The sequence below is a fragment of the Chelonoidis abingdonii genome, chromosome 13, assembly GCF_003597395.2.
Source record: "Chelonoidis abingdonii isolate Lonesome George chromosome 13, CheloAbing_2.0, whole genome shotgun sequence".
NCBI lineage: Eukaryota > Metazoa > Chordata > Testudines > Testudinidae > Chelonoidis > Chelonoidis abingdonii.
In genome coordinates, this window is record NC_133781.1 from 2,767,801 (window position 1) to 2,780,537 (window position 12,737).

The 12,737-nt window shown below is 51.7% G+C and overlaps 2 protein-coding genes across 3 annotated transcripts in view; both read left to right on the forward strand.

Moving 5' to 3' along the window:
* The window catches only part of LOC116824946 (uncharacterized), a 37,827-nt gene that overhangs the window by 22,282 nt on the left and 2,808 nt on the right, over nucleotides 1–12,737 (forward strand). Inside the window, exon 9 of the mRNA XM_075072071.1 lies at nucleotides 6,757–6,883. Within this exon, the coding sequence (XP_074928172.1) occupies nucleotides 6,757–6,883 (127 nt within the window). The remainder of the gene's footprint in view (nucleotides 1–6,756; nucleotides 6,884–12,737) is intronic.
* Nucleotides 5,795–12,737, forward strand: part of LOC116824971 (uncharacterized) — a 187,079-nt gene continuing 180,136 nt past the window's right edge. Inside the window, exon 1 of one of the 2 annotated variants that reach the window (XM_075071986.1) lies at nucleotides 5,795–5,842. The gene's annotated coding sequence lies outside the window, so the exon portion shown is untranslated. The remainder of the gene's footprint in view (nucleotides 5,843–12,737) is intronic. The other variant, XM_075071982.1, reaches the window with a different exon arrangement.

Below are 12,737 nucleotides of genomic sequence, written 5' to 3' on the forward strand. Positions count from 1 at the left end.
TTTCCTTCCGAAAATAAAAGCCGCTTACTGGGAACCTCCTCTGATATGTTTGTCCTTCCCCAAGCACCAGCCACTGTGACTGGCCACCTTCCTCCTGGCTTGAGAACAGCTCCTGGCTGCATGCACCTAGGGATCCTGGGGGTCTTCCTCCACCTCAGCACCCTCGCTCCTGCTTTGCTCTTCCTCTTCCTCCTACCTTGTTGAACTAGGCTCTGAAGTGTCCAGTGGTGGGGAGGAGTGGAGGTGGGGTCATCCCTAGTTTGCGTCCAGCTCTTTGTAGAAACAGCAGGTCGCGGGGGCAGCACCGGAGCAGCAGTATGCCTCGTGGGCTTTGCGATAGGCATTCCACAGCTTTTTCACTTTAATCCTGCACTGCAGTGAGTTCCAGTCATGGCCCCTTTCCATCATGTCCCTTGATATCTGCCTGAAGAAATCGTAATTCCTACGTGTGGAGCGCAGCTGGGACTGGACAGCTTCCTTCCCCCAAACACTGATGAGGTCAGCACTCGCCATTGCTCCATACTGGGGATCGCCTGGCCCGGGCTGGATTTACCTTTTGTGGGCCCAGCACCAAACATATTTGTGAGCCCCCGTGGAGGCAATGGAGCATGGTGAGGGGAGGTTCAGTCCCTGGAGCAAGGGGCCAGTCAGAGGCAGGGCATAGCATGGCAGGGGCGGCCCTGGTCCGCCCAATGTGAGGGCACTATTTACAAACCAGCAGTTGCCAGATGAACAGTGGCCTGCCCAGCCTTGTGCTGCCAGTGTGCCCCTTCTCAGGGGCAGGCCTGTACCACACCACACAGCTCCCCCACCCAGTGCCCCCCTGACTCCCTATGGCCGGAGGCCCCCAGATCCACCATGCCCAGCACCTCCCAGACCCATCCACAAATGCACAGCGCCCTGCACAACACCACCCCTGCCCACAGCCTCACCACAACTGCCCAGCACCCCACACACAGAACCTCCACTCCCTAGTGCCCAACACACATAGATCCTCCGTGCCCAGCACACCCCTCCATACACCCCACAGACCCACTCATCCAAGCCCTGCCTCTCGACCGCACTCACAGGCCCCACTGGGAGGTGACTGTGCCTGCCAGGCTGAGCTGGCAGTGCAGCCAGGGCCAGTCCCAGGGCCGGGAATTGCTCCGGCCCCTCGGGAGCGGTGCGATTGGCCAGGCCAGGACCTGCCCTGGCCGGGATCTCTCAAGACGCACTTGCCTGGAGGGGCCTTGTGAAGCCCTCCACACTGTTCCCCCACAGCACACACTTGACTGAGACTGGCCAGGCTGCTGAACCAGTCCCAGGCAGCTCAGCTCCTGGGAAACAGGCAGGGCCCCACATATGTTGGGAAGCAGAGACTGCCTGGAGCTGGAGGTGCACTGGGGTCCGGCCAGGGGGCTGAGAGGAGCAGGGGGTGGGACCAGGTGGCAGAGATGAGCCCTCGGCCAGCCAGCAGGCAGACCGGGAGAAGCAAATGGTGGGTAGGGGGAGTCAGCGGGGTCTCGGGGCACAGTGCAAACGGACAGGGTTGCCCAGAGACGGGGGCAAGTGGGGTAATTTGCCCCAGGCCCTGGGCTCCACAGGAGCCGCCACAAGAATGGCTGAGGCTCCCTCCCCAGTCCCAGCCGACTCTGCCTCTGCCCCTCTCCCGGAGCCTCTGCACATCCAGCAGCATCCCCGAACAGCTGCATCATGGCTCCGGTGCGGCCTGAACTCTGCCCTGCTCAGAGCCGCTTGGTAAGGGGGCAGGGCTGTGAGCTCCAGCGGGGCCTGAGCTTCCTCCGCTCGGCCTGGAGCTCGCAGCCCCACCCTCTTACCACACGGCCTGAGCGGGCTGGAGCTCAGGGGCCCCACCGGAGCCACGCTGCAGCTGTCAAGGGACAGACCTGAAGGCTACAGGTGAGGGGGGAGCTGGGGGTAAGGGGCTGGGGCCGCAACCAGGGGGGCTGGCTAAGGGGCAGGAAGTCCTGGGAACAGTCTGGGCACAGGGAGGGGGCAGTCAGGGGGTTGAATCGTGGGCGTTCCGGGGGTCTGTCAGGACTCAGCGGGTGGGAGGTGGATAGGGGTCAGGGCAGTCAGGTGACAGGGAGCAGGGGTGGAGTCCCAAGGTGGTGGGGTAATGGGGTCTCTGGGGGACGGTGAGGGGACAAGGAGCCTGATGGGTTGGGGATTCTGAGGGGGGAGGGCAGTCGGGGGGCAGGAATTGGATGGGAGTCAGGGAGCAGGGTCAGGCTGTTTGAGAGGCAGAGACTTCCCTACCCTAAAGCTCATTCAGCAGTTGGAGGCTTGCAGAAGAGCAAAGCTGTTAGCTTTTCCATTAGGATTACCATCCCTTTCACTTCTCAAATGCCAAATTATAGTCTATATTTAATTTCAGTGCCAAGGGAGATTCATGTCAGGGGAGGGTAGCTTCATTTAAAATTAGCCACTGGGGGAGGGATCACATGAGAAGAGCAATATCCTACACCACCTACCTCCTTCCCAACCCTACCAAGGGAGACCCCCCCCCCTGCATTCCCTGAGGCTTCAGAGGGGTTAATCAGTGGTTCTCAAACTTTTGTACTGGTGACCCCTTTCACATAGCAAACCTCTGAGTGTGACCCCCCCTCCCCCTTATAAATTTGAAAAACTTTTTTATATATTTAACACTATTATAAATGCTGGAGGCAAAGCGGGGTTTGAGGTGGAGGCTGACAGCTCGCGACCCCCAGTAATAACCTCATGTGACCCCCTGAGGGGTCCTGAGTCCTGACCCCCAGTTTGAGAACCCCTGGGTTAATTTAATTTTAGCACCCTGTGTCCATTCACATGCATGTGCTATTTTTGAGCATTTCAGTTTTCACAACATAGGCTCATCCCAGATTCTGGAACAAGCTCAAATGCTCAGTTTGTGGAGTATGTACATAAGCTATACTAAAGACAAACCCACAGTAACCGTCTCCAGTTTGTGAGGGACCCCATGGAGCCAGTCTCTAGGAAACAGATAAATGCATGGAGGTTAAGTCCATTAATGGCTATTAGCCAGGATGGGTAAGGAATGGTGTCCCTAGCCTCTGTTTGTCAGAGGGTGGAGATGGATGGCAGGAGAGAGATCACTTGATCATTACCTGTTAGGTTTACTCCCTCTGGGCACTTGGCATTGGCCATTGTCAGTAGACAGGATACTGGGCTGGATGGACCTTTGGTTTGACCCAGTATGGCTGTTCTTATGTTCTAACCTAAATGAACCCAAAGTTATGGAGACAGATATGAGTCAAGGAAGCCAGCAGAGTATCAGAAACCTGGAAAAATCTCTGACTGGATGGGCTCAGGCATTTGGTCACAAGCTGAGGTGGTTCAAAAGTTTTGGATTTTTTTAAGCAGAATTTTTTTATTGTTTCTTTAAACAATCAAACACAGCAAGCAGCAAATATTTGGCCACACACTTCTGAAACCCAAACCATATTCAGGTTTTGGCAGACTAATTTCAGCTTTTCAATTAAAAAAAACACAACAAATTTTGAAGGAAAGCAGACATTGTCCATGATTTTTTTTCTGCTTTTTTTAAAAACCCCTAGTTTTCGATCCAGAAAAAGTTTTGACGGAAAATATTTGTCCAACCCTTTTAATGAGCTTTAGTGCCTTTTAGCCCTAGCTGATGCTGAGAACCAGTGATACCTTGTAAAGAAGTTTTCTCAGAACTGGGTTTGTGCTGAGATGCAGAGGGTTATTTCTCCCAGGGCCGCCCGTGGGTGCGGAGCAAGTGGGGCAACTTGCGCTGGGCCCCACAGGGGCCCCAACGAGAATATAGTATTGTATAGTATTGCTATTTTTTTATGGAAGTGGCCCCTGAAATTGCTTTGCCCCAGGCTCCCTGAATCCTCTGGGCGGCCCTGCAAGCGGAGGAGGCCAGGGTCCCTTCTGAGCATGGGCCCTGGCCCATGGAGCCACTGAAGTCATTGTAAACTCGGAACTGCACCTAGCGCATGGAGGTCTGGTCACCTGGAAAGATGCTCACAGAGCACTCCACACCTGGCTGAGCAAACAGGAAGGGGATTTTCAAAATTCCCAGAGAATGTAAAGGGCATGTTTGACCATTGATCACCTAGGGCAGTAGAGTTCAAACTGATGACCAGAGTAGCTAGAACAGGCATTGTGGGACACTTCTGGAGGCCAATCAGAGTGCATTAATCCACACTGGTGCTGTGACTCTCCAGTGGGAGCACATCAAATGTTATTCCACTCATTGAGGTGGAGTTCCAGGAGCGCTCCAGCCACAGAGTCAGAGCGCTCTATGTGCCTTGCCAGTGTGGCCATGTCCTGAGTTAGAGTGCACAGGGCCAGGCATGGTGCCAGGGTTTTTGCCGCCCTTGGCGGCAGTGCTCCTCCTCTGAACATTTGGCGGCTGGGGTCCTTCCGCTCCACATCTTTGGGGCACTTCAGCAGCAGGTCCCAGAGCGAATGAAGGACCCATCACTAAATTTCTGCCAAAGACCCGGAACAGAAGAAACCCCCGTCGCCGAATTTCCGCCAAGGGCGGCAAAATATTGCCCCCCAAATCCTGTGCCCTAGGCAACCACCTCGGGTCGCCTAGTGGAATCGTCGGCCCTGTACAGGGCTGCTTTAATGTGCTGTAACTCGCAAGTGTATCCATGCCCCAAGGGTTGAGGAGCTGCCTTCCTACACCTTCCATCTCATAAGAACATAAAAATGTCCACACTGGATCAGATCAAAGGTCCATCTAGCCCAGTATCCTGTCTTCCAACAGTGGCCAAGGCCAGATGCCCCCAAGGGAATGAACAGACCAGATAACCACCAAGTCGCCCATTCCCAGCTTCTAGCAAACATCTCCCTCTGCTATCACTGTTATGTCATTCCTCCCTTTCCTGTATAGCACCCTACCCGCCCCCCATCTCCTCCACTCACAGTCTCCCTCTCCACTTCCCCAACCTCCTGTCCACATATTATCCCTTCTCTTTCCTTCACACACTCTTTCTCCTCATCTTTTTTCTCTCCCATCTCTACTCCTGCACTCAGTTTCCTCCTGCTCCCCCACATCCCCTGTCTCATGGTTCCCTGTGCCGACCCCTAGCCATAGACAGGCTATTGTCTTCACTGAAGAACAGCCTGGGTTCAGACTCATTGACTGAACAACAGGAGTCAGCTGAACTATTTACTGGAGGGCAGCTTCCTAGGGAATGGCAGGCATTTTCTGAAAGAGCAGCAGGGATTCACACCCACAGAAAGTAACTGGGGGATGGGGACCACTTTGGCTGAGGGAGAATTTGCAAAGCAGATGCTGGTGTTTACAGGATGAAGAGAAAATTTTAAAGAAACTCAAATATCATGAGTTTTTCAATAAAATCGCCAGAACTGGCAACTCCTCAGCTGCTTTTCCCCTCCCAACCTCTGGCACCTCCCCCAGCATCCACCCTGATGACCCAGCCACAAAACCACCTTGCCTAGAGGTGGATGTGCAAGGTGGGTTCCTCCCACCAACACTTTCCGGAGAGTGGACGGGTGGGGGCCACACCCACACCTGCTGGGAGCACAATGATGGGCGGGAGCACCGGGAGGACTCTGGCTATTGCTAAGGGGGGGCAACTTGCATGTTCTCTGTCTGTATTTGTTCATGCATGGGGCGGAGGTGGGGTCTCTGGGATTCCTGGGTGAGATGCTGCTGTTGCTGTTGCTGTTGCTGTTGCTGCTGCCTCCATTGTGATCTGGGAGCCTGATGTGCAACTGCTGCTCCCCTAGTGGGGTCTGCGCTGGGAGATGAGAACTTTCTGCTGTGACTGGACCCAGCCCCTGGGGCAGCCCCGGGCTCTGCCGACACCAGCCCCTGAGCCGGAGCCTGCAAGTGAGGGGAGAGACTCCGGGGAAGGGCTGGGGCCGGGCAGGAAAGTGACTCTGCACCACCGGCCCCTCCTCGCCCCAGCTCTGCTCCGGAGGGGAAGGGGGTCTGCGAGTCCCAGAGCTGCTGCCTCCCCCTACCCCCCGGCTCTGCTCCCCTGAGCGCCTGCAGGAGCCGAGCCAGCTCCGGGGAGCGAACGCCCCGGGCCGGGCCAGGGTCTCCCAGCCCTAGGGGAGGGGGCGGGAGGGAGACAGGGGCAGCAGGAGCGATCAGTGGGGAGGGAGGTCCCGGCTCCCAGCCCTGCACCCCGGGGCACACTGACTTTCCTGGGGAGAAGGGGCGGAGCAGGGAGAGGAAAAGCCAGTTCCTGCCTCTGCCTGGTCCCCGCGCTGCTGGGGGGATGCGCTGCCCTGGGGACAGTGTCAGGGGGATCCCCCAGAGCGGCTCCTTTGGTTCTGCACTTGGCTAGGAGGCTCTGTGCCTGGGAGGGGGGTACCAGTGTCTGGGCGGTTTGGTCCGGATGGGAGGAGCAGGGTCTGCACTGGAATAAAGTGCCCCAGGCTTTTCCCAGCATCACAACATTTAGAACGAGTCTCTCTGCGGCAGGGGGGAATCGGGGTGTGAAGTAGACCAAAGTCTTCTGAAACCACCTCCATCTCCTTTCTTGCCCTGACAGGCAGCGGGATAAGGACCACGTTTCACTCCAGATCGTCCCATCCTCCCAGGGGACAGGCCAGGGAAATGGCTGCAATGGAGACAGCTCAGGTGGGGATTTTCAGGGAGCTGCTTCTGGGTTTGTATGTGTGAGAGAATTCCTGCATGCTGTGCCTGGGGGTGAGGCTGTTCTCATGCCCTGCCCATGACTGAGCTGGGGGCATACTGCTGTGGGGGCTGGTCCTGAGTGGAGGATGCTGTTTCAGGTGCCGGAGGCTTTCAAGGAGGTGACTGTCTGTGCCACGGAGGAGCAGTGGGCTGTGCTGGACTCTGCTCAGAGAGCCCTCATCAGGAATGCCATGCCAAAGCATTGCAGGACAGTGCTCACAATGGGTAAGGATTCCTCACCACTTGGTTAGGAGAACTGGCGGGGGTCTCCAAAGGGTCCTGGGTGCTGTACTGGTGCAGTAGATATCAGAGGGATCAGACACTCTCAAAACCCCTGTTTGCCAGTAAGCTCAGTGGTTTGTGCATTGGCCTACTAACCCTAGGGTTATGAGCTCAATCCTTGAGGGGGCAATTTAGGGAATGGGGGTAAAAATCCATCTGGGGTTTGGCCCTGCTTTTAGCAGGGGGTTGGATTAGATGACCTCCTGAAATTCCTTCAACGCTCATATTCTATGACACGGTGAGGATCACCTATGATTGCCCTTTTCTGTTCATTCCCTCTGGGGCATCTGGCATTGGCCACTGTCGGTAGACAGGATACTGGGCTAGATGGAGCCTTGGTCTGACCTAGTATGGCCGTTCTTAATATAGACCATCTCCTGCTCACTCACTCCCGTGCGATAAATAAGGGGTAGGGAAGAAAATCCCTGTCCCATCCATCCCCCTGAGCCAAGGCAGGGTTGTTCCCTGTGGTGCATTTCCTAGTGCTTTGGCCAGTCCTCATTTCAAAGATTGTGAGTGATGGGGCTCCCACCCCTACCCTGGGGAGACCGTTCCTGATCCCACATGAGTGCACTGCCAGATTTTTCCAAGTAACTGTGCACACTCCCTTTCTATTCCCATACAAAACCTTGGAGCTAAGTTTGAGAGGACAGACCAGTAATTTAGGGTCAGATGCTGTAATTCTCCCAGAGCCGAGTGTTACAAGCCCAGGAAATTCAGAATTAGTGTGACACTCAAAAGAATTATAAATGCTTCAAGCTCTGGAAATGCACAATTAGGACACCCAGATGGCTTTAACTCTGCCCTGCAGTGAGACCACACGATAACCATACCTCTATTCATCAGTAACGCACAAAGGGCTTTACAAAGGAGGGCAGTATCATTATCTCCACTGCACAGGTGGGGAAACTGAGGCACAGAGCCATGATGTGACTTGGCCACAGTCACCCAGCAGCAGAGGTCTATCTTGAGCATGACAGGATAGTCCTCTACCCACTAGGTCACACTTAAAGCATTTTAAGGTTTGTTGTCCCAAATCAGATTCAATTGATTTTTAAAGACACATTTGATTTTCCTCCTCCTTCCCCTCATGGCATCATCACAGGGATGAGTTAAGGTGGTTTGTGGTCATAAGAATGGCTACACTGGGTCGGACCAACGGTCCACGTAGCCCAGTATCCTGTCTTCCAACCATGACCAATGCCAGGTGCCCCAGAGGGAATGAACAAACCAAATAATCATCAAATGATCCATCCCCTGTCGCCCATTCCCAGCTTCTGGCAAACAGAGGCTAGGGACACCATCCCTGCCCATCCTGGCTAATAGCCATTGGTGGGACCTATCTGCCATGAACTTGTCTAGTTCTTTTTTGAACCCTATTATAGCCTTGGCCTTCACAACCTCCTCTGGCAAGGAGTTCCACAGGTTGACTGTGCATTATGTAAAGAAATACTTCCTTTTGTTTGTTTTAAACCTGCTGCTTATTAATTTCATTTGGTGACTCCTAATTCTTGTGTTATGAGAAGGAGTAAATAACATTTCCTTATTTACTTTCTCCATGTGAGTCATGATTTTATAGACCTCTATCATATCCCCCTTAGTTGTCTCTTTTCCAAGCTTAAAAATCCCAGTCTTAGTAATCTCTAATCATATGGAAGCTGTTCCATAACCTTACTAATTTTTATTGCCCTTTTCTGATCCTTTTCCAAGTTCAATATATCTTTTTTTGAGATTGGGCAATCACATCTGCATGAAGTAATCAAGACGTGGGTGTGCTGTGAAATTATATACAGGCAATATGATATTTTCTGTCTTATTATCAATGCCTTTCTTAATGATTCCCAACATTCTGTTAGCTATGTCATACCTTAACATGTTCAGATTGTTGTTGGGTTTGTTTAAGTTATTTAACTCTGAATTTCCTGGTCTTATAATACTTGATTTGAGATCATTACAGTTTCCATGTAATGTATAATTACCCTACATTATTGATGTGTAATCTCAATTTCTATCCCTGTTCTTAACATAGAAATTCCCAAGCAAAACATGTATTTGTTTATTTAAATTAAAAATGGTATGCATGAGCAGTAAGCAAGAAGCCCAAAGAGAATGTTACTATGGGCTATTTCTCATCACTTGAAGAAACATGGGATCAACAGCAAATCTTTTATTTTTATTTAACATTTAGAGCTAGACATACCTGCCCAGTTTGTACAACTCCATGTGTGATATTTTATGCAAATTAGACCGTTCATTTGCATAATTTATATGTGCCCTTAAGCTTTGGCTTAAGAACATAAGAATGGCCATACTGGGTCAGCCAAAAGGTCCATCTAGCCCAGTATCCTGTCTTCCAACAGTGGCCAATGCCAGGTGCCCCAGGGGGAATAAACAGAACAGGTAATCGTAAGTGAGCCATCCCCTGTCACCCAAGCCTTGAGGTCAATACACCTTGCTCCAAATCACGAAGGGCTAGGACATGAAGTTGCACAAAACTTGGCAAGTGGGCGGGTGCTGAAGGTGTCTGGGGAGTACGTGGGGGCTGTCTGTTTGTGGAGGGGGAAGCCAGGACAAGTGGGCTTGTGGGATGTCTAGTAATGGGGGGAGATGGGGGCAGCTCAGTGCCTGGGGAGGTAGAGATTTGGGGATAGCTGGCTTTGTGGGGGTGTCTGGGTCAGCTGGGTGATGACTAGTGTAGGTAGATTTGCATACAAATCAAGTGGGGAAGATAGCAGTAGCTCAGGAGCTTCAGGGGTAGATGGAGGCAGCTAGCAGGGATGGTCAATGGCTGGGTATGGAGTAGTTGGCTGGGAATGTTCATGGGGAGCTGGCTGCTCACCGGGCGGGGGCCCCTGAGACCTGCTGTCTCTGCTGCCACTGCTTACTGCTCCCCACTACTGGATATGGGCAGGGAAACAGTGAGATGGAAGCCACATGGCTGCCTACTCAGCAGGTTGCCCTGGAGCCTCTGACAGCCATGAGGCAAAACTGCAGCCCATTCCTGCAACCCTGTTGAATGTGATGCCCCAGCTGGGTATAGGGACTACAGACAAGCCTGGCAAGATGCCTGGGTGCCACGCAAGATGAGCAACGCTTGGCAGTGCTGTCCAGATTCAGCTGTAGGCTGTGGCTGCTTGACACTGCTCTGGAGCAGCACAAAGCAAGCAGAGCGTACTGTCCAGCTGGGTTGACAGGTGCTTTGCATCCCAGTTTCCCAGGGTGCACATGCTCCCCAAAGCCCCCAGTACCCTGAAAACACCCCTAACTTCCCCATGCCTCTCTGCAACTCCTTGCACACACTTCCTCCCTCCTCCAGCTCACATTTCCCGGTGCATGAGTGCATATACACACATGCGCACACACAAACCCCCCCAAGTTTTCCCCTTCTACCTGAAATGAAGGTCTACGATCACCCCCATATCTATCTATCCTCAGACCCTGCCATTAATTCTGGTCCCCAGCCCCTAGCTGTTCTGCTCTCACATCTCTTCTGCCCAGTACTAACTCTGCCCCTTCTGCAGTTCCAGGGGCTCTTTAAGCCCTGTCCCAGGCTGGGGGTGGAGGGGGGGGGAGCCTGCACAAAGGTCCCCCACACCATCCCTGCTTCCAGGCCACGTGTTGCAGGGAGGGAGGGGAGAAGCAGAGGAGTTGTCTTGTTGCCCGTGATGGGGGACAAGGGAGCAGAGACACCTTGAGCTACTGTGAGAACAGTGCTAGTTCCTGAGGGGAGGGAGGAAAGCTCTACCTGCCTCCTGCAGCAGCCCTGATTGGCCGCCCATCTCCAGGAGGTGGGCAGTAGGGAAGTCAGCCAATAAGAGAGGTTTCTCTCGCCAATGCAGTACTAAAATATGTCTGACCCATTTGGAACCAGTGCACTTTAAACCCTGGTTAAATCAGTCTGGTGCAATGTGCAGCTTTTGAAAATAAAGATTTAGGACTAAGGGTCACTGTTTGCTGTTATTTATCATGATAGAAAGTTTTATCCTTCTACAGAGCCTGTAAAATCTTCTTTTTCAGAGAAATTCACACAAAATTATCTTCTTTCAAAATAGCTGCCCTCTCTCGTTGTTCTCAAGGGGGAATTCAACCAAGCTGCCCTTTGTGGGTATGTCTACACTGCTGTCAAAGACCTGCAGCGTGGCTGCGGCTGGCCCCGGTCAGCTGACTCAGGGTGGGGTTTTGGGGCTATATAATTGCAGTGTAGAGATTCAGGCTTGGGCTGGAGTCTAAGCTCTGAGACTCGGTGCCACGGGTTTTTTATTGCAGTGTAGACACATCGTAGGTTGTCAGGAGTCAGAGAGTAGTAATGAATGGAGACTGTGGCCATCTTTGCTAAGGGCAGCCTGTGGACAGCAGTTCTCAAACTGTGGATCAGGATCCCAAAATAGGTTGAAATTGTGTTTTAATGGGGTTGCCAGGGCTGCTCTTAGACTTGCTGGGGTCTGGGGCTAAACTGAAGTCTGAGCCCACATCAGCCTTGCCACCCTGGGCAGAAGGGCCAAAGCCAGAGCCCCATCTCCCCAAGCAGGGGGCCAAAGCCAAAGTCCAAAGGCTTCAGCCCTAGTGGTGGGCTCAGATCACAGGCCCCACCCACCCAGGGCTGAAGCCCATGGGCTTCAACTTTGGCCTCCTGCTTGGGGAGGTGGGGCTCTGGCTTTGGCTCTCCTGCCCAGGGTGGCAAGGCTCAGGTGGGCTTAGGCTTCAGTCCCCGCCTCCCGAGGTCATGTAGCATTTCTGTTCTCTGAAGGAGGTCATGGTGCAATGAAGTTTGAGAACTGCTGGCTTAGTCCCAGTGAGAACAAAAGGAGATGACAGCCATTTTGAAATAGAGCAGGACTTCATGGAACTCTCTGAAAATTATTCTGTTGGAGGAGAAATTTTCATTTATGAACAATGACGGCAATAAATGACCATGAATCTTAAAAACAAACAAACACACACACAAAAAAAGCCCTTAAAATTTAACTTATGTAGAAGGTGCCAGTGAGTTTTAACTATAAGGAAAGTTTATTATGTTACTAAGATCACTTGAAATCAAAAAAGTGAGACACCAAGTGGTAAAATTTCTTAAATGACCCATTATTTAATTAATTTTAACTTGTGAACTAATGAATGGACTTACTAGCAAATTCTCAAAAAAATGATTCCATGTTCAAAACGTAAGTGCTGCAGTTTTGGGGAGGATACACTGTGCACTTCAAACATAACAATGAGACTGAATCCTGCTTTAAGTACAAAATTAGCCTTAATGTCAATCTTAACTATGGGTCCACAACTAGCATCTCCATATTTTACTTGCTGGAGATGACCTTTATAAAGTAGTTTAGTCCCTGGTCATCTATGAGTCATCATTCATTTCCTTATCCTCCATTTGTTAATGGATCTGCCTTTTCCAATGCTCCTTTTTGCCCTGGTACCTTTGTAAAATCTCACATTATTCTCCTTAGCCTCTCTTGGTACATTAGTTCATTCTTCTGTTTTGCTACCTTCCTCTTTTCCCTGCAGCAGTAACTGACTCTGGGTATCCTTTTTCAGCTCTTCCGTCTTTCCTGAACAGATTAATTTTAGACTTAGACCTTTGAGTGACATGGTCCAATTTTTATTTTCCTGAGGAATTTCCATTGTCTTTTTCCCAAGGAATCAGAGTCTGAGATTTTACTATCAAAATAGTAAAAAATAGGCTGAGGTTAAGAAAGAACACATATTTTCATGGATATTAAGACCACAAGGGATCACCATGATCATCTAGTCTGACCTCCTGCATAATACAGGCCAGAAAATTTCATCCAGTTAAGTC